At 39.2% G+C, this 27,298-nt stretch overlaps 2 protein-coding genes across 5 annotated transcripts in view; one reads left to right on the forward strand and one right to left on the reverse strand.

The window, feature by feature from the left end:
* Positions 1 to 239: 239 nt before the first annotated feature.
* Positions 240 to 4,221, reverse strand: LOC137473899 (arg8-vasotocin receptor-like). 2 transcript variants are annotated; one of them, XM_068189980.1, is made up of 3 exons: positions 1,927 to 4,221; positions 1,542 to 1,779; positions 240 to 496 (listed from the first exon to the last, which is right to left on the reverse strand). In XM_068189980.1, the coding sequence occupies exons 1-3, from the start codon at positions 2,455 to 2,457 to the stop codon at positions 297 to 299; spliced, it is 969 nt and encodes a 322-aa protein (XP_068046081.1). In that variant the 5' UTR covers positions 2,458 to 4,221; the 3' UTR covers positions 240 to 296. The 2 variants fall into 2 exon arrangements, with proteins under 2 accessions (XP_068046081.1, XP_068046080.1); XM_068189979.1 differs by having other exon boundaries at positions 1,542 to 4,219.
* A 10,532-nt stretch (positions 4,222 to 14,753) lies between these two features.
* Positions 14,754 to 27,298, forward strand: part of PNPLA8 (patatin like phospholipase domain containing 8) — a 35,859-nt gene continuing 23,314 nt past the window's right edge. The window contains exons 1-6 of one of the 3 annotated variants that reach the window (XM_068189981.1): positions 14,755 to 14,907; positions 15,968 to 17,180; positions 18,125 to 18,274; positions 19,492 to 19,643; positions 20,380 to 20,474; positions 23,811 to 23,982. In XM_068189981.1, the coding sequence (XP_068046082.1) occupies positions 16,059 to 17,180; positions 18,125 to 18,274; positions 19,492 to 19,643; positions 20,380 to 20,474; positions 23,811 to 23,982 (1,691 nt within the window). In that variant the 5' untranslated portion in view covers positions 14,755 to 14,907; positions 15,968 to 16,058. Of the gene's footprint in view, positions 14,908 to 15,096; positions 15,258 to 15,967; positions 17,181 to 18,124; positions 18,275 to 19,491; positions 19,644 to 20,379; positions 20,475 to 23,810; positions 23,983 to 27,298 lie in introns of those variants that run through there. The other 2 variants (XM_068189982.1, XM_068189983.1) reach the window with 2 other exon arrangements.

The following is a 27,298-nucleotide window of genomic DNA, read 5'->3' on the forward strand; positions in this document are numbered from 1 at the left end:
AGAATCACAGATGGGGAAGTACTTTAGGACACAAAATATCTAAGATACTTTTATGTATCTTTGTCAGTCTTCACAGGAATTCATTCTTATAAGACGGTGGTGATTGATGCACTGAGTCAGGCTTGCACAACACAGAAACTTCCCGAATATGCTACAGAACAGCAGAGAAATATATTTTTACAACAAAAAACAATTTTTCATCTTCCTTAGACACAAAATAAGGGATGGTGGTAAAAATATCAATATGTGTTGTGAATAAAGGGAATTTAACAAAACAAAAAAAAAGCTCTCAGCATTTATGCAGAAGTACTGTTATCCTCAGGGTCTCTGTCTACGAGATGAATGCTCCCCGTGAACACAGATTCCTCTTGAGCCGAGGTATTTTCCAGCTGCTTATTTGTGCAATATGGAATCTGGCCACAGAAATACATGTAAATCCATGGGTTGGCACAACTATTTAGATTGCCAAGGAGCATTATAATGGTGAATGCCGAACCTAGAACAAAAAAGTTAAAGGAATAAGAGACAAAATAAAACACTCTTATAAATATAAGTCACATTTTCACAGTCTGCTGCTTTCTGCTGTATCTATTAATATGTTAAAACTAATCTAATAGTAGGAAATTCTCATATCAATGCAATTTGCAATTGCTGAAGGTATAAAGCACACTTTATTGTGTGCATTCAGAGTTAAATAGTTTCATAGAACTCTTTTTGGATGTAGTTGCATTAATTTTAATAGAAATTACTAAGGTGTTAAACAGATACAAATAAATACAGATATATATTTTGACATAAATGTATGTAGAATAAGACTCAAATTCACACTGACAGGAAGAACTCCTAAAGTTCAGAAACTAATGTCTTTATCAGGCAGGACCTTTTTTTTTTTCTCTTTTTTTACCTCTTTATTTAGAATAGGTGAATTTAAAGTCACATATAGAGTCTGCCTTTCACAAAGAGGCAATAGTATAAATTTGACAGGACTATTCTTGTTTACAACATGGTGTTTGATAACTCTCTCAGGCTTACTTTTTTGCTTTATAAACAGCTGGTTGACAATTTTTGGTTGTTTCATAGTTTACTAAAAGATTTCATCAATATGATTTCAATATTTTAAAAAATCAGATGTGTTATAACACCACTGTTCTACCCAGTAAATAAGAAATAATTTTATTACTTTGAATAGTCAATTGCTCCTTTTTACCTCAAGAACCCAAAATACTGCTGCTATAATACCTAAAACCTTTAAAAGTCTGAGGCTTTGCTGAAGCACACAATATTTTTCACCATGAATCTTTAAATTGTTAATCACTCAAGACACACACACAAAATAGACACATGATGTTTTGATCACATAACACAAGAAGCTCCCTGTACCTAATTAAATACAGGAGATAATCAATCCAGGTATTTCTTTTTAATCCTCCTCAAATGACCACATGCAACCTTTACACAAAAGCAAAATGCAAACATAAAGCACTTGACAGCAGTGTGCTAGCCTGCTCTGCAGCTGTGACTGAGGAGGGAGAGCATCTTACCTTCGGTCAGGATGCTGGGGAACCACACGGACCACAGCTGTGCAATGAAGAACGGTGACCAGCAGAGAACATACGCAACAACTGTCACCACTGTCATTTTTACTGTCTTGATCATAGCCTTTGAAATACAGTTCACACTGCTTGCTCGGGATGGTAGGACTTGATTGTGATTTGATGCTTCACATTCATTCTGTTTTTTCACATTTATATTTCTTCTGATTATTTTGCAAATCTTCACCTGGCATGTGATAAGGATTACTGAGGGTATGAAAAATATAACTACAAAAATCCAAGTCACATATGCCCTTGGGCCCCAAGGCTGAATAAATTCACCCCAACATTCAAAGACACCTGGAGATATTTCAGTCTTAGAAAAGATAAATACCTGTGGTAGGCTAAGAATCAGTGCTATAGACCAGCTGCTGCAAATGGGGATGTTCCAGAGAGCTCTCTTCTTTTGGAAAGTGACCATAGGGTAGCAAACGGCTTGATATCTGTCCACTGTCATGACCACTATCATGTAAGTAGAGGCAAACATGCCCAGCAATTGTAGATACTTGATAATTCTGCACAAGAAATCTGGCCCTATGAAAACATCTGTAATATCCCATATGAGCTGAGGCAGCACTTGGAAAAAGGCTACCACTAAGTCAGCAATGCTGAGGTGAAGCATGAACACATACATTCTAGACAGCTTCTTTCTTCTTCGCCACAGCACCAGTATGAGAATGAAATTGCCCACAGATGCTGTCAGAAATATGACCCCCAGTACAGCAATCTCTACTTGAGCTAATTTCTCATCTCTTTCTGGTCTTCCAATAGGATCTGACTGATTTGTCAAACTCAGGAATCTGTGAGGAGGAGGACTCTCGGTCTGATGAGTGTTATCCTGCATAGGAAATGAAAAATTCTTCATAATGCACAGAAGCTAGTCACAGTAGCTGCCACTTGCGACTGAGGTTGACAGCTGTGAAGCACTGGCTGGCAAACAAACCACCCTGGGTTCGAGTTTCAGGATATCTTCAAGCAAATCTTCCTGCTCATGTGAACTAAAGCAGTGGGACTTGGATCGAGGTAAGATTCTGCCTCTTGCTGGCATACAAAAAGGCTTTATATAGGCTCCCAGCAGACAGAGCCTTATGTAACTGCAGAGCCCTCGGGTAGGCTGCGGGGACAGCAGCCAATGGCAGACCGAGCCACACAATTGGGGGAAATATATAAATAAAAGGCAAACTTCAGAGGCTCAATGTGATTCAAGTACTCCCTTCAGTCAAAACCCGAACTTGTAAATAGCTGTGGCCAGACTTGTACTCAAATGACATTACTCGGGAGAGTTGCAAAAATTTTTCTACGCAAACCAGAGGAGCACACTTTAGGAGAAGTGGGAGGAAGGTTTATACGTAGATAAAATTGGATTCCTGAGCTCAGGCGCATCGTAAAAGCAACCTCCAGGCTCCTGGGGCATGACCACATCCTAAATGCAACACAGAGAAAGAAATGCATTTTTCCATAGCCCTTTTTTACCTTCTTCACTTTTTTGGAGTCACCTGGTTCTAAAATAAAAATATTTGTACTGCCCCAAAAAAATGTTATTTTTATTTCAAAACAGGGTCAAGACTTAGAGGTTTTTTCTCAGCAAAATGAAAAATAACACATGTGAAATAAATTACTTTTATTGGGACTGTGAGTCTATTGAGAATTTAATGAAGAAAAAAAGTGAAAATTCAGTGGCAAATCCAACTGAGAAAAAGGTCTCTACGATGAAACAATACCCAAAGGTCTCTGTTCTATTATAGTGCTAAAGTCCACGAGATCATTTTTCAGTATCTAAACCTTTTCATTTTTGTAAATGTAAATTTTATCATGAACACAGGAAATTCATTGTTCTTCAACTTTCCCATATGACTTTTGCATAAAGTTTGTGGCAAATAAGAATAGAAAATTTAAGCTGATTTTTTTTTTATCTCTCAGCCTGCCCTCCTAATCACAAAAGAGAAATTAAGTAAAATTGATCAGTTTAATATAAAAAATAACAGATATTTGTATGCAATCTTACTTGAAGCTAGGGCACTCATATCCTTCTGGTTACAGACAGGACACTGAAGTCTTTCTGAGGAGGAAACCATTAAGGTGAAAAGCAATATCCATGTTGCATATATAGTATATAATACTAAACCTAAGCTGATAATCATTGTGATCACAATTATATTATAAAACCAGCTCAGGAAGCTCACAGACAGACTACCACTTCTATGCTACTAAAGGCTTTCATGTACCAACAAACAGGTGAAGAGCAAAATTCATAAACAGGATGCTGAGGTAGACTACAAAAGTTTGAAAAACCTACATGACCTCTTTGCTCTCCCTCTTTCCCCCTTATCTGCCACCATGCAATGGATGTTAACAGCTCATGAAAGGGTACGACTATGAGAACAGACAACAGAGAAGCTGAACAATCTCAGGAAGCTTTTCCACTGACAGCAGCTGTAAGTATCCATTATCTAGACTTGGCTGAACACTGCTGCAGCTGTCTGAGTCTACAAAAGCTTTTCTCTAAGACTGTGTTGCAAAGACTATGAATCACAACTTAATCTAATATACCTGATATTTTTTTTTCCTAAATTAAGGCCTATTTGTAGGAAACTTGGATTCCTGAGGTTGTTTCCTTTTAGTTTTCCCCCTCAATTTGGAAACTAGCTCAGTTAGTGGGAAATGGCATAGCAAGACCATGAGAGAAAAAATGGGTTTGCCTTAACCCTCACTCTCCCTTCACCCAGCAACTTGTGGAAGAGTAACTGAATTGACCACAAACAATAAACCCCTGGAAATGCTGCTGATGGCAAACACTGCACTGGAGAGCAGATGGGCTGATCTCAGGTTCTGTCTTTTGATGGAGCCTAAGTTTCAGGTGTGTGCTTCAAAATCATTTACCTTGACCATCTTCACTCCACAACTTAATGAAAAGCCAAGTGGGATCTTTATTCTTCCGGTAAGATAGGATGTAAATACATACATCTCAGCAGAGCAAGGATTAAGTGGGTTGAAACAGGAACATATTGAAGAGAATATTAAGTTCGGGATCAGGCATGGAAGATAAACATAAATTTATGTTTCATTATTATATTTCAATATCAAGAAATTATATGCAAAAAACCCAGTATATACAACAGAAGTCAATTCTGGGATACTGTTGGAAAACTAACCAGAATGTCATACCTATTTGTATGATTTTTCACAATACATAAGGTATGGATAGACATATATTTCAGGCAAATGTGTTTCATCAGCTATATCTAGAATGGCCCAACAAGATCCCTGGAAACACACAACTGCTCCTTGGTCTACACATACACACAGCACACAGTGTCTGGGCAACAGCCCAGGTGTCGGATCCAGCATGTGGACACAGGCTAAAGGGCAAGCACACTGTGAAACAAGTTGCCTTCGCTATGTTTATAAAAAGGGTGGTGGCCCTCCTTGTACAAATTGTCCTAGTGATGTAAGACTCTAATCCATCTTGCATATAATCAGTTCAATACATGTTAACGGTTTCATAACTTTATAATTGTGCCCTTTCAGTCTTTTGCATCCATGCAAGCAGATAGTCAGGATAATGTTAAATTAAAATTTAATCCACTCTGGGAATATTACTTGCTGAGAAAAGAAAATTAAGATAACAGATGAAATTGTTTAAGCAGCCTTAGCTGTTCTTTTATGCCAATATTGTCTTCCCATTGTCCAGCTTTGCTGCATTCCAAACTTTACCTGTCCAAGCTCAATTATTTTCCTAAATTATTTTAATTAACTTCTGCTGAACTTCTCAGTGTTGACTGTCATCTAATGTTTGTTAGTTAGCTAAAGGGAGAGATTCAGCTTACAGATTAAGACTCCAATTTAGCTGTCTGCTCTGAATTTCAGAATCACAAAGCTGCTCAGGGCAAGGGACAACACTGAATTCAGAACACTTTACCCAGGGTTTGTCCATTCAGGTCTTGAAAACCACCAAGAGCTTAGAACCCCAAACCTCCCTGGGTAACTGGTTACAAATCTTTATTTTCGTTGTGAAAAAGCTATCCTTATGTGTCACCAGAACCTCCCCTCATTTGGGCCACCTTCTCTCCCTCTTCTGGCATGACTTAAGTAAAAACCTGGCTCGGACCTCTTGCCAGCATCCCCCTAGGCACTGCATGGGCACTGTTAGTGCCTCTGAAGCTGTCTCTCCTCCAGGCTGAACAAGCTACATCGAGAGCATTGTGGAATATGTTGTATTCAAGGAGTTAGTGATCTTGAACAGTACGTGTCTGTTCTACTGAGCCTTGTGCTTAAAACCTGCGCTGACAGTGGTGAATATCTTGAATGAGATGACATCCCAGCCTGTCAGGAGAAAATACATGTGATAGTTTGCCACACAAAAGAAAAGGCTTCACATTGTGGGAAGAAAGAGGAACCCCTCCACAGATGGCATCTGTGCATGGGAAGATCCATGTAATGTCTGTCTGACGCTGCACAAAAATGGAGTTCCCAGCATTGGAAGGGATCTAAGATTTCCTCACTATCCATATTTTCTGAGGTTTACCCTACCTTAAGAAAGGGTATTTTAAGTAAGCTATTGTACTACCCTCTTTATTACTGCACCCTCTTGTGCAGAGCACAAGCCCAGCTCACTCAGCCTCCCTCACTAGGCTACATCTTCCAGCCCTCTGATCATCTTCACAGGGCTATGCTGAGCTCACTCATGCTCATCAACACCTCTCCTGTGCAGGGGCTCCAGAAGAAATATTCCACGTGTGGTGAGTGGGGAGTGCTGAGCTGGTGGGGAATAAACATTTCCCCTGACCTATGAATTCCATGTGACCTGTGCGTGTGTGAAGTCCCATCACAAACTTTGCCTTCCAAAAACTGCATGAATTGCAGTGCATTGCAGAATTTTTTTGCCAAGCCAGCTGAGGAATATATGCGGAAGCAGAAATATATGCATTTGAGGGTTAAATGCCTTCACCACTTTCTAAAAACAGTTTCTAATACAGTTACCAAGAAGATGGTAGAAATATTTACTTCTTAATACTTTTTTACATAAAATACTTACTTAGTAAGATATTCTAGGGTAAATAAAAGGAATCAACATAGCATTGCATTGAAATTTCCCTATTGATAGAGACTATGCTTGAGGAAACATATTAAGTAATGTAAATACATATCAGTAGCAAGAAATGTTATGAGAACTGCTCCTAGAAGTAGTGTGATGGATAGCAAATGTATTCTTTCCTACAGAAGATTAATCAAAGTTACACGTGAATATTGTTCAATACTTAGCCTGTAGCACAGATGCATTTACAGCATCTGTAAATTAATTACAGCATTAATGAAAATTTTTCATTAATGTAATACTGCTTATTTACAGAGCATGATGGATAAACTACTTTGCTGTAAATCTTTTTTTTCTGGACTAAAATTATGAACACCTTAATGATGTTGTACAATCCCCTTTGGTTCTGGATTCTTAAAAAAAAATCCCACCATTAGTACAATAGTTATATTAATATAGAAGGCTCTTTGGACCTGGCTTAACAGTACACGTCAACCTTACATCATTAAAAAGTTACATCTAAAGGCAACGTGCCAAGAGAAGACAGAGACAAATATATCACAGACACTATTACAGACAGCATACAATGAGTCATGCAATGTAGGCAGCTACCAATGCCATTGTCACCACACAAGGAGACACAAAATGATGAATAGCATCAATAACTTTATTCCTCAGAAAGGGTTAAGATTTGATTCGGACAAAACCAATTCTGGTCAGGAAGGAGAGCTCTTAGTGAAGCCAAAAGAATATTTGAAAATGTCAGGACAACACGAAATCTCATCCATTTCCAGTCAAGATTAACTAGGTACCACCCTTAACTTTTCCAATTAATATCAGAATGAACACAGGACATTTTGTCCTGCTAGACCTGCTTATACACCAAAAGGGAACTGTGCACATCTGTGTTTGGTGTACACGTGTTATGCGCATGTAAACGCTGCTCTCCTGCACACACATGACCCGGATGTCTTTCACTTTATAAGAAACTATGTTCATTTCCCAAAAGACTAAATTAGCTGTGTATCTGAAGGAAGAGGGTATTACTTAGTAAGATTAAAGGCTACATCAAATCAAATGCAGGTCTATACAACCTTAGAATGCAGGACTGCAACACATCAAACAACTATACTTACTGTTAGGCAATATTTTGGAACAAGACCTTTCTTAATTGAGTGCATCCTCTAGTAGGAATTAGCCACAGGCATGAAAGCCAGATGGAAAAAAAATATGTATGGGCCCCCTGTGACTTGTAACTAGGCACGTCCCAGATACTCACCACAAAACAGTACCACTAACTATGTAGAGTACTACGTGCCTCTTTTTAATCCCTAAGGAGATTACGTCTGAAACAATAACTTTTTAACCTGTTTTAGTAAGAACTGTATTATTTGCTATTGCTGACCTCATTCTTTAGGTAAGTTTCTGATTTTACAGCTGTTACTGACAGCAGTGAGTGAGGGTGCTACTGGGTCCAAAGCCTGGAACCAGTTTGCTTAATTCATGTTCTTATTATGGTGCTAGAATTATCTTTCACAATTTGTAAGCCATTCTCTAAGTAATGCTTCTTTTCTATTGCTGCTGTAAAATTTCATGCAACTTTAATAAAGTGTTTACCCACAGAGTACAGAACTTTTACTCTTTCTTACTCTTCTCTTTCCTCTTTCCATCAGGCTATTTTAAGGCAGAAATGAATCATTATAAATCAGTTACATAGGCTTTTGCCAAAAACTGTCTTTTTCATTTGCAGTATTCCAGACAGTCTGGGTTCTCCATTAGGATGTTAAATGGCCTGATAGCTCACCTGCCACTGGGGTCATGGAAAACAACTGACAGAAAAGGAGCTTCACCAAGGTTGGTCAGAGTGAATAAAAATGGAGAAATAATGTGTAACTTTAGGAGAAGGAACTATTTTGATGAAGAATTACAAGGCACTTTTTTCCACAGATAATAAGCTATAAACAGAGCTTTTTATTAAAGGCAAAAATGCTAAGATGGTACCTAGTATAATACTGAGAGGTCCATAGCAAAGATCAACCACATGAATAATTTAATTAAAAGACAATGTAAATAAAAATGACAGTCAGTCTCTCCAGCAATACTGAATAAGCAGTTGCAAACACTATGTACAGTGAATTAACACCAGACCTAAAGAGAGTCTGCATTTTGATCTCTTTCCATTTACACAAAAAACCTAGGGTGACACTTGTACAATCATACACTCAACCAGATGCTGCAGTAAAAAAATTCACATCTATCACTTATTGAATGCTCAAAGGTAACAGAATGACTCTTATGATAATCACAGGGAGCTGAAGAGGAATTTATAATATGACCTCTAACACAAGTCTGAATTTTAAATTCTAAGTAATCAACCACATTATTCATATCTAGTATATAATTATTTGATTGGTACACTCTAGTTTTGGCAGATAGGTTTCTAGAATGCACAAAAGGGCAGAGACCATCAGCTATGAGCAGCGTAGACACAGGAAATCAAGCACTGAGGAAGAAAGATGAGGTGGGATTTGGTGGGATTTGTTACAGTTCTAGTTCTGTGTATGCACATCACGATTAGCTAAAACTGACATTTCAGAGTAAGATTCAGAATCTTGGGGATTCTGACCCTTCTTTTTTGGAGGATGTATCTGGGAGAGGAAGGGGATAACAATCCAAAATATTCACTGGCTTCTAGGTGAACTGATTACATAATATTTGGCACACTATAATATTCTATGAAGAGAGTTGCCCTCTCAGCAAATATGTTACTTCCACATTATTGTCTAAGATTCAATGACAATAAGGAGCAAAGCAGCCCAATTACTTTGGGTAACTGAAGCAAGGCAAAGATACTAAGCAGCTGCAATGTATATCTTGCACCATCTGCTCTTTGGTTTTACAGAAGACAATTTCACAATGATGTGACTACATGGCAAGGGCAGTTTTTTTTTTTTTTGAAAGTTTCTCTTTTATTTGAGTTGCTTAACTCTTTCTAAGGCTTCTAGAATTTTTAGCTCTTTGACAAGAGCAAAATATTGAAGGGAATAACAGATAAAAAAGCAATATGAAAATAATGTAGAAAAGCTCCACTTGAGTATTTTCAGTGTTTGTGCCAAAAAACACATCCAAACGAAAGGTTGCAGAAAGATCCATGCTGTCATAAGCATGTGTTCAATCATCTTAATTCTCATTACTTTGAGTTTTCAGTGAATGTTCATTCAAGTTGGAAATTAATTATTCAACATTCTATCCCTGAAAACAATGAAATGTTTTCCCATTTTTGTCTGCCATCTAGTGTTAAGAGGCAGAATACTTGTGTTTGCAAAGCCTAAAATATTTGCTAGCACTACACAGGTTCTGCCCATGTCATATTATGCTGATGAAAATACAAAACAATGTTTTCCTTACACCATTATTAGCAGAATACTGCTCTACCAATATATGTTAACTTGTTACAGTGCCTTGAAATACTTGGTTTTTTTTTAATTTGTTTGAGTCTCTTAGGTGATAGTTCTGTATTTTCAGAATACCATCCATAATCAATATGGCAAGTAAAAATAAACTAACACTATATATAAAAATGCTATTCATATAATAGCTTTTTATCAAACACAGAGTGAGAGTATGTGTAAAACTATTTTCTCAAAATAAAAACTTCCACATTTCATAGACCAAGAGGGAGAATCCTAGACTGACAAATTTTGAAGCCATTATTTCTGGTAAATATCCAATTTTTATCAAACTGCCTCATAACCTATTATGACTTTCCCTCCAAGCAGCAGTCCAGGACAAACATACAAATATGAATGTTAGAAATAACTAATGGCATTGAAAAGCATAGAATGCATATAAATGAACACAGTTAACTCACCTGAATTATTGACGCCACAATACTTTGGCTATAACACGACAAAAATCACGTACACCAAAGAACTCTCTTTCTTTAAAACAGGAAGATTCACCACAATTGACGTGTAACTTGATTTACAAGTTTTCATCCTACCTACAAAAGCGTGTAGTAACAGGTATAATGAGGAAATCTTTTGAAAGCCTTTGATTTTTTGAATTTAGTAACAGAGATAGAATGTATTAAAATCAAACTACTCTCAGTGTTTCCTAAACTGAAAACAATCGTGTTTCATGGGACCACCCTGAAAGAGCTTGAGTGCTGGGTATGCAACCTAATAGAGATCAACAAAAACCCATCAATAATAACAACAACAAATTTCTCTCTTAATACTTCCCATGAAAAGTACTGAAATTGAAGTATTTTTCAAATAGCTAATATACATCCTATTAAAATTTAAATATATCTCAAAATCATTTAAATGAGATGATATCTATATTATGTGAAAACAACTACAGAGTTGGCCGCTGTCTGAATACCATAGGTGGATTCATCTCTCTTATCTAAAAAGTAGGTATTTAGTCAAACAGAATGAACTCATCTTTGACTACTAAGAGAGCTTATAAAATTACTCTATCTTTTAAACAAATTTGAGATAATTTCTTCTTAATGTCATGACTACAGTAAAGAGAATAATATATTGGCATAACATTTGAGAAGGTGCAGAATTTGTGTGTGGGAATACATAAATTTATCTTTTCCTGTCCACTGTTTTTCAGTTATTTTGTATTTCACGGTTGTTTTGAGAAGCTGATGGATCATGCACCTCTGCACATGTCAGATCAGACAGGTCTGCCCATCTTTGGGGAGAGTGATGTGGCAAGAACATCTGGGTTTGTGATTGGACCAGAAATGTGAAATCCTTGAATCTTTTCCTTAGCAAAGGTGTGAATCAACACATCATTGTATATATCCTGGTGGTGAGACAAATGTCTGAGCAGGCACAGAAGAGAATTTTAAAATGAGATTATGGGATAAAGTGTGACTGTTTAGGAAGGAACCATGTGCAGCTAAAAGGGATCAGTTGCCTCCTACCTCAAATACCCCATTTGCCGGTCAAAGAGAGGCAGGATGTGCCCTGGCAGGATGAAGCTTAGCATGTCCAAACTTCCTTCTTACTGAAGTTGTAGATCTTGTTTTGCCTTAGCTTTTGTTGCTGTAAGAAAGCAAGCTACCCTGCTTAAAGCCAGCTCAGACTGTGGCTTCAGATGGGTGACTGCTTCTTAAGTCATCTGATGAGATCCAACTCGGTTCAGCACACTGGCAAATGCACTAGAGCCCTGGGGCTTACAGAAGAGCAAACACACACAAGTAAGCTGTTTAAGCTAACATTGCTACACATTCTAAAAGTATCTGTACTGTGTTGCTCTCATAACAGTTTTCAGGCTTTTACATGAAGTAACTCATACATCAAGAGGCAGCGAAACCTCCCTGCTTAGCTGCATCTGGCACTTAGGGCAGACCCCACTACTGCTTGAAGTATTTGGTTTAAAAATTAGCTTAAGTATATATAATGAAATCCTGTGATAAATTAAAGAATAGTAGATAAATCTTGAAAACATAAGTATACCACCACTGGATAATACAACTGGATGTGTAGTAATCTGCCTACTAAACAAGGCAGGCAGACCATACCTGCAGAACAGGACAGAAGGCAGCAAGTCTGGAAACATTTAATAGGGAACAGATGAGCACCTGGGTATGAACTGCCACTGTAATCTGCAAAAGGATCCTAATAATAAGTGGCTCGTGAGTTATTTGTGGCCACTGAGTACTTCACCAAGGAAGTGACATGCCTTGACTGTAAAATTGTCTTTGCATTGGGTTAATGTGACAAGGTTTTGGTGGGGAAGAATGGGGAGTGGGACCTACTACTTCTGCAAAAAAAAACATCAGAAGCTGCCCCTGTGTTGGAAGGTGTCAATTCCAGCAGGCTCCAAGAGATTCTGTGCAAGAGCAGCTGGGAGAGGGGGGTGAGAATATGTGAGAAGAACAACTTTGAAGGCATTTGGGTCAGTGACAAAGGAGGGGAAGGAGGTGCTCCAGGTGTTGGAGCAGAGATTCCCCTGCAGGTCCTGGCAGACCCCATGCCAGAGCATGCAGGCACCTGAAGGAGGCTATGACCCCATAGGAAACCGGCACAGGAGCAGGCTCTTGGCAGGACCTGTGGCACCATGGAGACAGGAGTCCACACAGGAGCGGGTTTGCTGTCAGAACCTGTGCCTATGCAGGAGATCCACTCTGAGCAGGTTGTTCCTGAAGGAACAAACTCACCCTGTGGAAGGGACCCTTGATGGAGCAGTTTGTGAAAACTGCAGCCTGTGGGAAAGACTAACACTGGAGAAACTTGTGGAAGACTGTCTCCTGTGGGAGGGACCCCATGATGGAGCAGGGGAAGAGTTGAGAAATCCTCCCATGAGGAAGAAGGGGTGGCAGAGACAGTATGTGTTGGACTGACTGCAGGTCCCATTCCTCATCCTCCTGCTCTACTGTATGGGGAGCAGGGAGAGAATTTGGGAGTGAAGTTGAGCCTGGAAAGAAGGGTGGGGTGGGAGGAAAGTTTTAAGACTTTATTTTATTTCTCACTACTCTACTCTGATTTGATTGGTAACAAATTCAACCAATTTCCCCAAGCCAAGCCTGTTCTGCCTATGATGCTAAATGGTGAGTGATCTCTCTTTGTCCTTACCTCAATTCACAAGCCCTTTGTTCTATTTTCTCTCCTCTGACCAGTTGAGGAAGGGAGTGACAGAGTGACTTTGGTGGGCACCTGGTATCCAGATAGGGATGTCCTGCTCTGGGATATGTAGGTAATTTAACCTGTTCAAGTTATAAAAAATACATGATAAAAATTACAGTATGTAAGGAGTATAAATGTTCCTTTGGGGAGTAAAATGCAAGGTAAGAAAATTCATTATTTCTTTATTTGTGAGGAAGAACAAAAGCAGACAACTGGGATCTGAAACTGTGTGACACGACCCTCCTAACCCTCATGGCAAAGCCTCCATTGTTCCACCTGAGCACACAGCGCATCCATCCTCTTGTGCCATTGCTATGTGAAGTTTTGGCAACTTCATTAAAACTGTGTTTCAGGCAGGCCATGCAGGCAGGAACCACATGGCCTGCTGCTGCTCTGAACCCTGGCTGGAGAAGACCAAAGTGTCCCCTAACCCTGTCCAACCCATGAAAAACATGTCTGCCATCCTTCCCTAAGTATTTAGCAGGAGATAGAGGGGAGCATATTCCCAAGGCAGCTGCCCTGAGGAGCTACAAAGACTGGGTAGGGATGCTTCTCTTCCCAGCCCCTTGCTCCCAGTGACTCCACAGGGTGTGGCATCAAGAGCCCAGCGGCGTGGGGCACAACCTGCTCCGCTGCGCCCAACCTGAAAGCCAGACATGTCCTGGGCTGCACCAAAAGCAAAACGGGCAGCAGCACGAAGGCAGGGGATTCCGCCCCTCTACTCCGCTCTGGTGAGATCCCACCTAGAGTGCTGCATCCAGCTCTGGGGTCCTCAACATAAGAAGGACGTGGACCTCTTGGAGCAAGCCCAGAGGAGGGCCATGAAGCTGGTAAGGGAGCTGGAGCACCTCCCCTAGAAAGACAGACTGGGAAAGTGAGGGCTGCTCAGCATGGAGAAGGTTCTGTGGGGACCTCAAAGCTCCTTCCAGTGCTTGAAAGGGACCGACATAGAAGCCAAAGAAGACAGGACACAAAGAGTAATGGACACAAATTGAAAGACGGGAAATTTAGGTTAGATATTAGGAAGACATTCTTTACTGCGAGGGTGGAAAGGCACCAGAACAGGCCGCCCAGGGCTGTGGGTTCCCTGACCCTGGCAGTGCTCAAAGGGAGGCTGCACGGGGCTTTCAGCGGCCAGGCCTGGTCAGCCGGGCGGGAGGTTGGGCCCGGATAATCTTCCCCGCCCACTCCAAGCCCCGCCCCGGCGGCTCTGTGAGCGCTCGCCGCCCGCCGGAGGCGCCGCCCGCCCTCCCGCGTGACGCGCCGCACGTCGCCGCACGCCCCGGCGCGCGCGCAGGCGCGGCAGCCCCGCCCCGGCCCTGACCTCGCGCTGCCCGGCCCCGCCCCGCCCCGCCCCGCCCCGCCCCGCGAGCCGTCTCGCGTCACCCCCTCCGCCCCCCCCCACCCGCGGCGGCGGCGGCGGCCCGTGGGGCGCTGGCGCGCGCCCCAGCTGTTTCCGGCGCGCGGGGCGGGCGCAGGCGCAGGCGCAGGCGCAGCGCCGCGGGTGTTGTGGTGCCGGGCCCCGCCGCCTCCCGCCCGCTCCGCCGGGCCGGCACAGCTCGTGAGGGCGCGGCCCCTGCCTGGCGTTCGGCGGCCGGGGGAGAGGGGGGAGGCGGGAGCCACTGTCCAGCAGGTACCGCCTCCAGGGCGGACCGCGTCGCCGCCGAGTCGGGCCGCATCTCCGCCGGGTCGTGGGGGCAATATGAGGACGAGGGGAACACGATGAACGCGTGCCGGGCACACGGGACTCGCTCGCGTAACGGGAGGTGGGCTGGGGACAGCGAGGCCTGGACTCGGTGCTTGTTTACGTCGCCATTCTCGGCAGCGTTTCGGGGAAATGGCGCAAGGCAGGAACAGCGGCCGCGCCTGCCCCCGGGGCAGGAGGCGCCCCCGTGCTTATATAGCCCGGCCCGGCCTGGGGCCCGCAGCCCGGCTGCGCGGCGGTCACCCGGCGGGACAGGCACGGCCTAGGCAGAGGAGACTGTAAGTAACGATGGCGCTGCCGGCGGGGCTTCACCTCTGCTGTCGCTGTGAAGTCGGCCTGCGCAGGAGTTGGCCTGCGTGCCTGCCTGGCAGCCCTGCTCGGCATTTGTCACGGGCGCTGGAGAAGCCTGGGCTTGCTTTTTCGGCAAATAATGGATTTGCGCCTGCGATATCAGCACAACTCTGGTGTGCTGTGTAAAATGCTGCGCCACCAGTTGCACCTTTCTTTGCAGAGTAAGGATTATAGCCTGCCCTTGGCTCTTAGGATGAGCATGTTTTGTTGAACTTGGTTCGAAGTACTGGTGTCGCTTCTCCCCTGTGAGGAATTCTTCTAAGGGGTGGTAATATAACAACATTTGAAACGTTGTATCTGCACAAGGTAATTTGCTGAAGAAACAGCAATCGATTTTCAATTTGTCATTAAGTACTTTTGAGAAGTGTCACGCACTGCTCAAGATGAGATTAAACTGTCCCATAGGGAGTACTGTGTTGAAATGTTGGGGTGAGCTACCTACCAAATGTCCTGAGCAGTAGATTTTCCCATGAGATTGTTTGATTTTATTTGAATGTTTATCTGTCTTTACCAAAAGGATACACAAGCTTCATCTGTTTTAAACATCTCTGTGATTTTAGTTTAACTTGTTTCTGGTTTGGGGTTTCCATTGTTCGTTTTCATTTTGTTTTGTTTTGTTTTTTTTTTTCTTTTTCAGACAACACTACATTACAGGACTTACTTATTGACATATATTTTTTGGAATGAAGTAGAAAGCAACATAGAAAAGGTGCAATTATTTATAAGTAATGACAGTTCATTTATCCTTGGATGCATATTTATTCTTTTTGATTAACCCAAAAAGTCTTTGGTGGAAGCAGAGAAACAAATACCTGTGTTTCTGTAGACCTAAAGCCTGCTGGAGGATAAATCATGCTGCACACCTGAGAGTTTTTCATACAAGTGAGCCTTGGTGTAAGTGGGCCAGAAGCAGAACATTTTGGTATAACAAGTATATTTATAGCCATGAGTTTTTATACTACAGAGTTTCCAAACTTTTAACTTCTTCTTCTAAAGGACTTACAAGGCTGAGCATTCGCATGTCACGAATTAAGAATACTATAGAATCTGTTTCAAAGGCAGTGTCTGGCACTCACAGTGAGCTGGTGTCACGGATAGCTCGATTAAAGTCCCACTCAGGTACTTTGGGTAAAGCAAATAAAAGTAGTGCAGATGCAAATAACATCAGCACAAATCTAGAAAATGATAAACAAGTTACAGATGTCAGAACTCAGGACAATTGCAACAGAGGCCCAGCTGCAGAGGAATCCACTTGTGCAAGTGAAAACTTGGAATCTGTGTCAGTAAGTTCAAGTAGCACTTGTCAAGATACTCCAGAAGTTACAGCATCTACTAAAAACCACCTCTTTCATATAAGCTACTTTTCTACAAGTTTTGGAGAGACTTACAACTTTGTAGCAGATCATATCAACTCTTACTTTAATAATTCCGTTATGGAACAAGGAAGAAAAAGGAATGCTTTATTACAGGACTCTGGAAGTGAAGAGAGGAATAAGCTTGATTCGTCAGCAAATACTGTAACAAGGGAAGAAAAGAGAGCGAATTCAGCAGGTACTTTAGCTCCTGAAGCAGAGATCTTGGGTACTGAAAAGACAAATACTGCTCTCCCAGTTTCCACTAAAAAAAGTATTGCAGACTTTCTTTCGTATCCCAGTAACAGTGTACAAGCTTTTGTTGACAGCTATATTGGTGGCTTGGTTCCAAAGTTAAGATCTGATGCAAAAGTTATTTCACCAGAAAAGAGTAAACAGCAAGAACAAGAAGTGTCTGAGAAGAGTGATGAGGACAAAGCAAAAGAGGTCAAGACTGCTGAAGAGAGGGAAAAGCATCTGTCTCTTCAGAGAGAAAAGGCAAGTTTTTGTTTAGTGTTAATTTATGTATTATTACTATATATATTTTGTACAAGTGTCTATATATATATGCTACACTAGTGTATATACCTATGTTTAAGCATAGATAAACGTTTACTTACGTAAATAAGTATATACCTGGGTATATACTTACATATGTACACGTCCTTTTACTTATATATACATATTTGTACTTCCATGTAAGTATATATGTGGTGTTCCTGCCCACAGCAAGGAGGTTGGAACTAGATGCTCTTTAAAGCCTCTTCCAACCCAAACTGTTCTCTGATTCATTCTGCGCACTTTGATAAATAAGTATATATATATAAAACTGTTTGGATTTTAATATATATATGCATACTATATGTAAACTTACAAATATATATATGTACTTAAAAGTAGGTATAGATACATCTGTGTTTCAGTATTAGATAGATGTTTTATGCAGGTATAGATTGGTTTATGCAAGTCTATATATGAAGAGTTTCTGTGTATGTATATATCGTTTCTGTGTAAGTGTATATATATGCACACACCTCCGGGTGTGTGAGCTGTAGGTACATGTATTTAGTTCATATATGCATAGAGTCCATAATTACAGACAGATCTAGTTGTGCTATTTCTTGTGGTTATAGTAATTTTACAGTTCATGGTTTGTTAATGGTTTAAATACCAGAGAGTTGCCCTGAAAATCCATCTGGATACATACTGACATGTTTGTTTGGTGTATTCTTGCTGTAAACTTTATTTCATTTTCTACTAAATAAAGAATCAAAAAGTTTTTGTTGATGATTTAAGCAGTGCTTACTCGGAACCTGTAGGAGATCTCTGGTACAACATGCTGTGCATTGCTTCTGAGAAATCTTAAAATAACACGTTGAAATTAGTCTTGACAAATTTTGCACATTTCTCAGAGTAGTCTTATGTTTGTTTGTCTTCTTTAGATCATTGCAAGAGTGAGTATTGATAACAGGACTCGAGCTTTAGTTCAAGCCCTACGGAGATCCTCTAATCCAAGAGTCTGCATCAACAGGGTTGAAGAACTGACCTATCATCTTCTAGAATTTCCAGAGAGCAGGGGAGTTGCAATTAAGGTGCAAATAGTTTTTATGCTTATATTAAAAACAATCTGGCAAATTATTGATATAGAATAACATAAAACCACCCTCTGTGCTTTTGTGGACTAGTCATATTTCCTGTTTGCAAGGATTGCAGTTTGAGTGTCTCATTTTATAACTTTTTAGCTGGTTCAAGCAGATTCATACGCAAACTACTGGGAGTTTAGCTAAAGGCTCTTAAGATTGCAGTGTTTAATTTAGAAGCGTACGACATGGTCATGTGGATAGGTAGTATAGCTTTTTCCAGTGGTAGATAAAGGTCGTACACTGTGTCCCCTGTGGCAGTTGACCAGATGGGAATGTGCTGTACAGTTGATCTGTAAATGCATAGTACTTTCTATGCTTGTTTACATGCTTTCTTCGAAGAGAGGTGTCAAGAGAACCATCAAATAAGTTAATGTAATCTAGTTGTACTTGTTTTCTTCCCTGCATTGACAGGGCAGAAGGTGGGTGGTAGACTATTCTAGAAGTACTATCTAAATCACAGCATTTGTCAAACTTGTGCCTTTTTCCACAAGATGTGACAAACCTGTGACACAGATTGTAGAATTTCTGGAAAAAGTAGCCTTTGGGAATGGAGTGCAGGCCAGATGAATCATCTGGGTAGGGTACGGGTGAAGCATTCCCATAAATATATGTGAATTACTTTATTATGAAAGTGTGTATTCACTGCTCCCATTTTTATTGTAATGCTGTGTATCTTTGTGGTAGTGTCCATTTAAAAAATAGTTTGTGTGGGAAAGCACTTTAAATTTTGTTTTGGTATTAAGTAATTGGAAGGCATTTCTTGTTTTGAAGCAGTGCAGTACTTACTAAGCAAATCTGGGGTTTTACCTGTACTTGGTGTGCTTCATACTCGAGTAGTATCACACTTGGCTGATGTGGTACTAAGTCAATAAAACGAAACTGGTAAATGTAGCTTTCCTAGCTATTAAAAATATTTACATATCATCTTGATTATTTAATTCTGATAGGTAGTTACTATAGCAATGAGGTGTGTACAGCATAACATTGACATCCTTTCTTTCTCTTGTTAGAGAAAGACATGGGTAAATACAGATTTGAAGACCTTTTCTTCCAAGTTTAACAAGTATATTACTTCTGTACTTTAATGCCATGCTTGTAAATTTAGGAATGGATTATTTTGGTTTAAACATATGGTTAGAATGAAATATCCTTGTATTTATCAATAGGAAAAATTAATCCCATGCCTGCTGCGACTGAGACAGGCTAATGATGAAAGTCTTCAGGCTGCTGTTAGAGAAACTTTAGCTCTGATTGGCTATACAGACCCTGTGAAAGGCTGGGGAATTCGAGTCCTCACCATTGATGGAGGAGGAACAAGGTAAAACTTCTGGGGTTTTGCATACTTGTAACCTTTTTCATACTGCAACTAGAAGTAAAATTTCAGTGTCTCTTTGGTAGATAAATGCCCAGAGAGGCAATTTATATTTCTGTCACATTTGACTATCTAAGGGATGGGTATTGTTTTTCTATGCATTTCTGCTTGAATGGTGTTTGTTTTGGTGCTCATTTTGCCATACACAGTTATCTCGCTCTATCCCAATAGAGTTCACATTGCTGCATGCCAGATACTGTTTCTTGATAGAGAAACACAAATCTCATGGTCTCTAATTCATCTCTCCCATTATTTCAGATACATTGAATTGAGGCCAAGCAAACCCCATACTGGAAAATACTATGCCCCAGGGGGCATTATATAGCCTTGTAAAGACCAAAATTTAAGTGTTTCATAGTGGGAAAGCAACTAAAATCTATCCTTAGTGTACATCCACAGAAGCTGATCACCCCCCAAGCCTTTGCTATAAAACAATATGGCTGTAGCTGTTGAATACTATGTTTGGTATGCCTGAGTATGTCATTCATATTTAGTATTCATCATTCTGTTTTAACTCTGATCTGTGTTCCGCTGCTCTTTTATTTCCTGAAATATTCAAGATTCTTACTGGTGCAGTTATTCAATTATAATTCGTTATAATGAACCAAAGGTGATTGAAAAGTGATTAGAGCTATGTAAGATAAGACTGCCATTGTATGTGAAGGGGAATTTTGTGTTTCAGGGGTTTAGTTGCACTTCAGACTCTACGTAAACTAGAAGAATTAACTGGAAAGCCGGTTCATCAGCTTTTTGACTACATCTGTGGCGTAAGCACAGGTAATTATTAAGCCACAAGTTGGAGTTTTGCTATCAATGTAGTAAAAGAACATCTGAGAATAAATAGAGATTTTGCATTTTCTGACTTAGAGTGTAAGCTGGAAAAGTACAGTTGTGATTTCTAGAGTCTTTGCTTCTGAATAAGGACTTTGGGCAGTTCATGACAAACTTTTGGCTTTAAACTGATTTGTCATTTTTTGAATTTATGTGAAATCTTCAATTTGCTCATAGAAACAGTTATTTTTGGTATTCATAGAGCTTTACAGACTACTAAGGTAATATCCCTCAGGAACTGATACTGAGTGAGTTGTGTTTCCTTTATTAACATCAGTGTTTTATCTTTATTAATTACCTGCCAGAAGGACAGAATGCATGTAGCAAGATCTTGAATGATCTAAATTAGAGGAAGTGGTCAATGCTGTGGTGCCCTCTCTTCATATTGGTCTGTACAGGTTGGAGAAATGGCTTGACAAGTTCAGTAAAGCCAAATACAAAGCTCTCCGTCTGAGGTGGGCTGATGGCCTAGAAACCAGCTTTGCAGAAAAGGACCTGGTCTTGTTTGGAACGAGTTGGACATGAATCATCACTGTTCTCTAGAGCAAAGAAAGCTGACCACACTGGCTTGCATGGACAAGAGCCTACCCAACAATTGAAGCATCTCTGTTTGGCCACAAATGTCTTGTTATGGGCTCCTCTATAGATTTTTAATCTTTTGGGTGTCTTTTTGTACTCAGTGAGTCTAGCAGAGAGCCAGGGGACTGGAGCTCATGACATGTAAAGGAGAGAGTGCAAAATTTGTGTTTATTTGGCCTTGAGAAGGCTAAGAGTGGGCCTTTATTCTGGTTCAGCTAATGTGAAAATAAAGAGAAGATGGATCTAGAATAATTTTTAAGGTGTACAGTGGTAGGAGAAAAGCCAGCAGACAAGTTGGAGTATGGGAAGTTATAATTAGGTACGGGATCGTGTTTTTCTTGCAGGGGTGGTCAGACACCGGAAGGAGTTGCCTGTTCAGGCTTTGTAATCTCTGTCCATGGAGATACTCAAAATTTTGCTGAACAAGTCCTGAGTAACCTATTCTAATTATACCTGTTGGAACAGGAGGTTGGACTAGATGATGTCTACAGGTCCCACCCAGACTTATTTACACTTGTGACTCAGTGATAAGTTACTCCTCCTTAGAAAGTAGGAAACTCCAAAGCATAAGTTTCTCCTTTAAAGACAGTAATCTCCTTCAGAAATTGTTAGACCAGTAGCAGCACAAGTATGTTTTCTAACATGGGAGGTATGCTGTAGTTTACTAGCTCAGTTTCCTTTAGAAACCCACATTCTTCAAATTTTTTGTCATACTTATATTCGATCAGAAATTAATAGTAAACACAGATCACCCTCAGTAGATGAAGTGTGTTTCAAGAGATTTGCTTAATAGACTGAAAATAGTGGAGGAGAGTGTTTAGGTCTCCTAGACAGAATTCATTTGTAGTCACCATATAGTTCCCCGCTTTACATTTTTAATAGTCTTCCAAATAAATCCTTTGTTAATTAGTTTAGCAGTAAGTGGTTGTTTCTTTGGAAGATGGTTTCCCTACAAAATACTTCTCCATTGTTGTCTTCAATGAATAAAGGTGTTTTACCTTGGATAGAGAGGCCTCGTGTTCTTAATTTACTCCCACTACTGTGACTAGAACTTTGTTTTTAATTCTTCCTCTAATTTTGGGATTTATAACTGCTAGTAAGTACTTAGCGTCTTCTTTTAAATTTTGTTTACACAATTAAGCTTTTGTCTGCGGTTTCCAGTTTGCAATAATAAATGGAAAGACATAGCTGGGTGAGGCTATGCATGTCTGCCATCACTGCTGGCAGTTCTGTTTGTACTGACAGTACATATGCCAGTAGTTGAATGAACTGTGCTTTACAAGAGTGATGGATTAAATGATTGGAATGATGTCTGTTGTGCACTGCACTTCTCTTTTCTGCTGCAGTTTTTGTATTTTTGCTATTGTTCAGCTGTTTTACCTTTCAAGTTTGGAAATGCCCTTGCTGTGAATTCAGCATCACTTTGTAGTTATCTTCCCCATGCTTCTCTTCATTTGGGTGTAAATGCAGGCAGAAAGATCATTGCAATTATGCTGTAATAGGCTCTGCATACTTTGAATCTGCTCACCAAAATAGCAAATGTATGATACTGTAGAACTGGTGTTGGAGAGTTTAGAGGAAGAGAATGTGGCAGAGACTTGCATGACTCAGAAAAATGGTGTGTCTCTGCTGCTAGGTGTTAGGTCTGCCTTGAATATAGGCATCTGGTGATTTGGCAATTGAGATAGTTTCTCTTGATGAAACTTTGTGTCAAGTATGGTGAAACTTTGTGTCAAGTAGGCCCAGGTTGCCTTAAGCATATGTGCTGCCTTTTAAGAAACTAAGACTATCAATCCACTAATGCTCAGCTATCACAATTGGTGGGCACTGCTAGAGTGAAAAAGGGCTTGGAAGTCATGTTTCTTTTAAAGCCATCTGTAACTTCCTGCATGTAGTTTTTTCCTGCATGTGTATTGTATTTTTACTCTATTTCAAAAATTGGCACCTTTTAAAATTAACTTTATTCAAGCTTATGGCATTTATTTCCAGATTGAAAAAATCATATGTCCTAATGATTAATTGCATGTTCTCACAGTATGGCACAACTAGATTTAAAGGTTTTGTGTGTCCCTTTTGATTTAATATAGCTGAGAATTATAATGATGTATTAATTGTATTTTTCCACAGTCCTTTTAATGGTATTTAGCAGCAATGCTTTTTGAGTGCTGTTATTTTGTTCCTGCAAGGGTAGGTCAAAATTTTTGTTAGGCACACACTAGATGGCAGTATGTATGAAACTAATTATAAATGGTTGCTACTAAATGTAATCCAAACTACTGGAATCTCCTTTATTTTTTGCAAAATTTTCCTAGAATATCTGTCTACTGATTTAAGAGTTTGCTCCAAATAAATTTTTAGTTCCACAGCGTAGATTTCTCTTACTCATTTCTCTTTCCAAGTAAAGTAGTGGGTTTCATTTGCTTTCTGCCATATGCTTATTCTAATCTGCAAAAAGAAATAATGCAATGTTTTAACTAATCATATTTGTATTTTTGAAAATAGACTTTTTCTATCTTGAATATGTTCTTTAAAACATGGTTTGTGATCTCTGAGCAGGAATTTAGTGAAATAAACGTCAGTTGGTCTTGCTGTTTCAAGACAGATATTCTGTTAACCTATGAACTACATTAACTGGTAATCCATCTTTGTAATCTTATTCCAGGATATGTTTTTGTAATATTGCAATTTTTTTTTTTTTTTCAGGAGCTATACTAGCTTTTATGTTGGGATTGTTCCATATCCCCCTGGATGATTGTGAAGAACTGTACCATAAGTTAGGATCAGATGTTTTTAAGCAGAATGTCATTGTTGGAACAGTCAAAATGGGCTGGAACCATGCCTTTTATGACAGTGATATATGGGAAAAAATGCTCAAGTAAGTAAAAGATGATTAGATTAAAAATAATTGTGCAATGACTGCATTTGGTTTTGTTATTGTTTCACTGGTGTGCAGATTCTTAAAAAACTAGAAGGGATTAATATATACTCTCGTTCTTTTGAAATAGTTGTTTTTGTATTTACCAAGATGCTGGAAGCTTTTAATGTAATGATTTACGTTTCTGGGGAATAAAGTAAGCTTTACTGCACTGATTTCTGATTATATTCCTGTATGCTTGCCAGCTCTGCTTGATCTGACTCATTACAGATTTGCTACAAATTTTACTAACCACCTGCTGTGCCTTTTTTAGTAAAGTAGATTGGGGAGAAGTGAAATAATGTGCTGTAGTAGGGATTTCTGATGTTTGCTGTTATATTGGAGGGCTTTGTCCGTTGCCACTTTCTTTGAAAGGGAAATGAGCTGTAAGGGTTGCAGTGAAAAATTATCTGCAGTGTCAGAGTTGCCTGTGAAGTGTATCCACTTACATTGATGGCTGTTCAGGAAAAGCCACTAGAAAGAGTTATTATATTACAGGTTTTATTTCTTAGTTTTATTAATCTGTATTTGTATTGATAGTTCAATTGTTTATAATTATTAGCAAACTAATGTCATAGTTTCCCAACCAGTGTAAGTTGACTCTGCCACTGAAATAACTGAACAGTCTTTTCTGAGAGAAAATGTAAAAGGGTAAAAGGTTCCTTCTGATAAGTAATAACAAGTTCCTTTGGGAATATGATTAAAAGAATTTTTATGACATAATAGTGGGAATTACCAGTAGTGTCTGAATTTTAAGCATCTTACTTCTTTGATGAAATGGAGAGAGAAACTTCTAAGCACTTCTCTGTGCTCTTGCATATTTTTAGAAATAAGTACATTTATCAATTAATATCATGAGCTTTTCTTCTCAGATATCTGAAGGTGTGTTTTTTTTTTTTTTAGAAATTAAATTTTTCTCTGTCTTCCATCATTTCATTCCCCACCCAATTAAATGAAGTCTTGTGAAAATCACAATAACCTAATGTGAAAGTATTTTACATGCCTTTAATTAAAATATTGCTGTTTTTCTGCAGCTAGATGTAGCACATGAGGGAGGTAAAGAACTCTACTCCTATGAAATAGACAAAAGCAGGCAATTAATATGTTATCCGTAGAGTAAATTAAAAATTAAATGTGCTGATCAACAAATGACTTCTTGGTCAACTGCAACGTTGAAGAGAGATGCTATGCCTGCACAGCATTTTGTTGAAGGGATTCTTAGAAGCTCCCCAGTGGTGTGGGGGCCTAGAGCTAGTAAGGGAATTGCAAGGTTATATAATATCTCTTTACAGCAATATTGAAGGTCAGGTCTGACATTGTTATAGCATGGGGAAACTGCTGTATGCTTTGTTTTGAATTCAAAAGCATTTCTTGTGCTGCGTGTGTTTTTGTAGTTTTAATGTTAATTTGTTGGCCTTGCTTGAAATAGAGACAATTCATTGACATGTACAGACATGTAAGACATGTTTAGTCCTACCACAATATCGGTGGTGGTATTTTCTGCCAGAAGGTATTCTTGCTGAAAATAATTAAGTTAATTTTTCATCAGACTAATGTTCTATGCATTCATGGGGTATATTATAAATTGCATTTCAGAAAATGACAACTAATTTTGGTTAACTGACATTTCATTCAGAGTACTTTAGGGAATTTCATATCTTCTATGTATGACTATTTTAACTCTTCCTATGCATTTCTTGAGTTGCAATTTGAGGACTGGTTTTAATAATTTACGTTATGCAGAAGATTTTATTTACAACTTATCAGTGTATGTAATGCTATATTGAATTGCATTTGTAAGAACCTGGTTTATAGTTCCAACTTGTTTGTTTTTTTTGACTGTTGTTGACATATGCAATTTTCTTCTTGCATGCTGTCTTAAGAAACTACTGGAGAAATTTGGTGAGCAGCTAGGGGTTTTCACAAGCTAGCTAAAATCTCATATTGGGAATTTATAGTCTTGAGAAGCAATCGGTCACTGTATGAAGCATAGGATAAAAATCATGTGTTCTCTTTTGGTAGGAAAATGGATAATGTATGTGTTTGGGAATACAAGCAATAATACTTCAGTATTTGTTTTGCATAGTGAAATATAAATTGATACTGCTCTCTAGTCACTAGATGGGTAACACATTCCATACCAGCACATGGTATAAAAGTCTGTGGTACTACTGTTGCTGTTGGAAGAAGGTGAAAGTTACAATTTTGCCTTTTGCATTGAGTGCTCTTTCTCTAGAATATTTGCATCACTGCTGTGTAGTCCATTAAAATATTTCTTCCAGCATATGGTTGACAATATGTTCTTCATGCATTGTTGAAATAAGTGTTGCAATATTAGTGACTTGCAGCAATGAAAGAGCAATGTTTGTGAAAGAGACTCATTGTTTAAGTAGGTCACGTCTAGAGGACATAGGTCACAGACAGAGACAAGCAAAGTAGATAAATGGAAAAATAGGATGGCAAAATAACCGATGAGTGGAAAACTGTAAAATGCTTACAGGATTTCAAGTAACTTTAATATCAAAAGTGATTTGGGTTGTCATAGACAGTTTAATGAAACATCTGTATGCTTGTGGTCAGACAAGATGATTCAGTGTGTGACAGTTGGGATTGAAAATACATAAAATACTATAATGCCATTATATTAATTTACAATACAGTTTTATTTAAGATATTATTTACAGTCCTGGTTTCCCCATTTTAGAGAATAGTTCTGTTGCAAGACTGGGGAAAAAGTAACCAGTGGCCCAAAGACAATACACACTGAGAGTCTTTATCATTAACAAAAGCAAGTGAGTTAAAGTGGTAATTTAAGATAGTAAGGCATCTTGAGAATTACCAGTTTCTTCTTTTCTTTGGTAACAGAGGACTATTCAATAAAATTAGAAGGCTTTCTTTTTTAACACAATATGTGAATAAACTGTGGAATTACTTCTGCTGTGACTTCATAAAAGAAAATTAAACAGTGAGACAAATACATTTATTTAATATGTAATTACAGTATTAATGGTAGCAACAGAACTAAACAAAATGTGGAGGTGATATTAAACTTTTCACCTTAGACTGTAATGTTTGAAGTTGCACAGTAGTTGAAAGGATTTCTTGTACCTACTCTGGAGTATCAGTTTCTGGCCTTCATAAAAAACAGGGTGTGATGAGATAGTTACTCAGTTTGATGGTTCCTATAATTAAGCAGAGGATATTGCTTATGCATTTTTTTAATCTTTGCATTTGGGGTTTGGGAAAAAATACCTAATACAGACATTTCAGAAGTAGA

This window comes from Anomalospiza imberbis, chromosome 5 (assembly GCF_031753505.1).
Source record: "Anomalospiza imberbis isolate Cuckoo-Finch-1a 21T00152 chromosome 5, ASM3175350v1, whole genome shotgun sequence".
Classification (NCBI taxonomy): Eukaryota; Metazoa; Chordata; class Aves; order Passeriformes; family Viduidae; genus Anomalospiza; species Anomalospiza imberbis.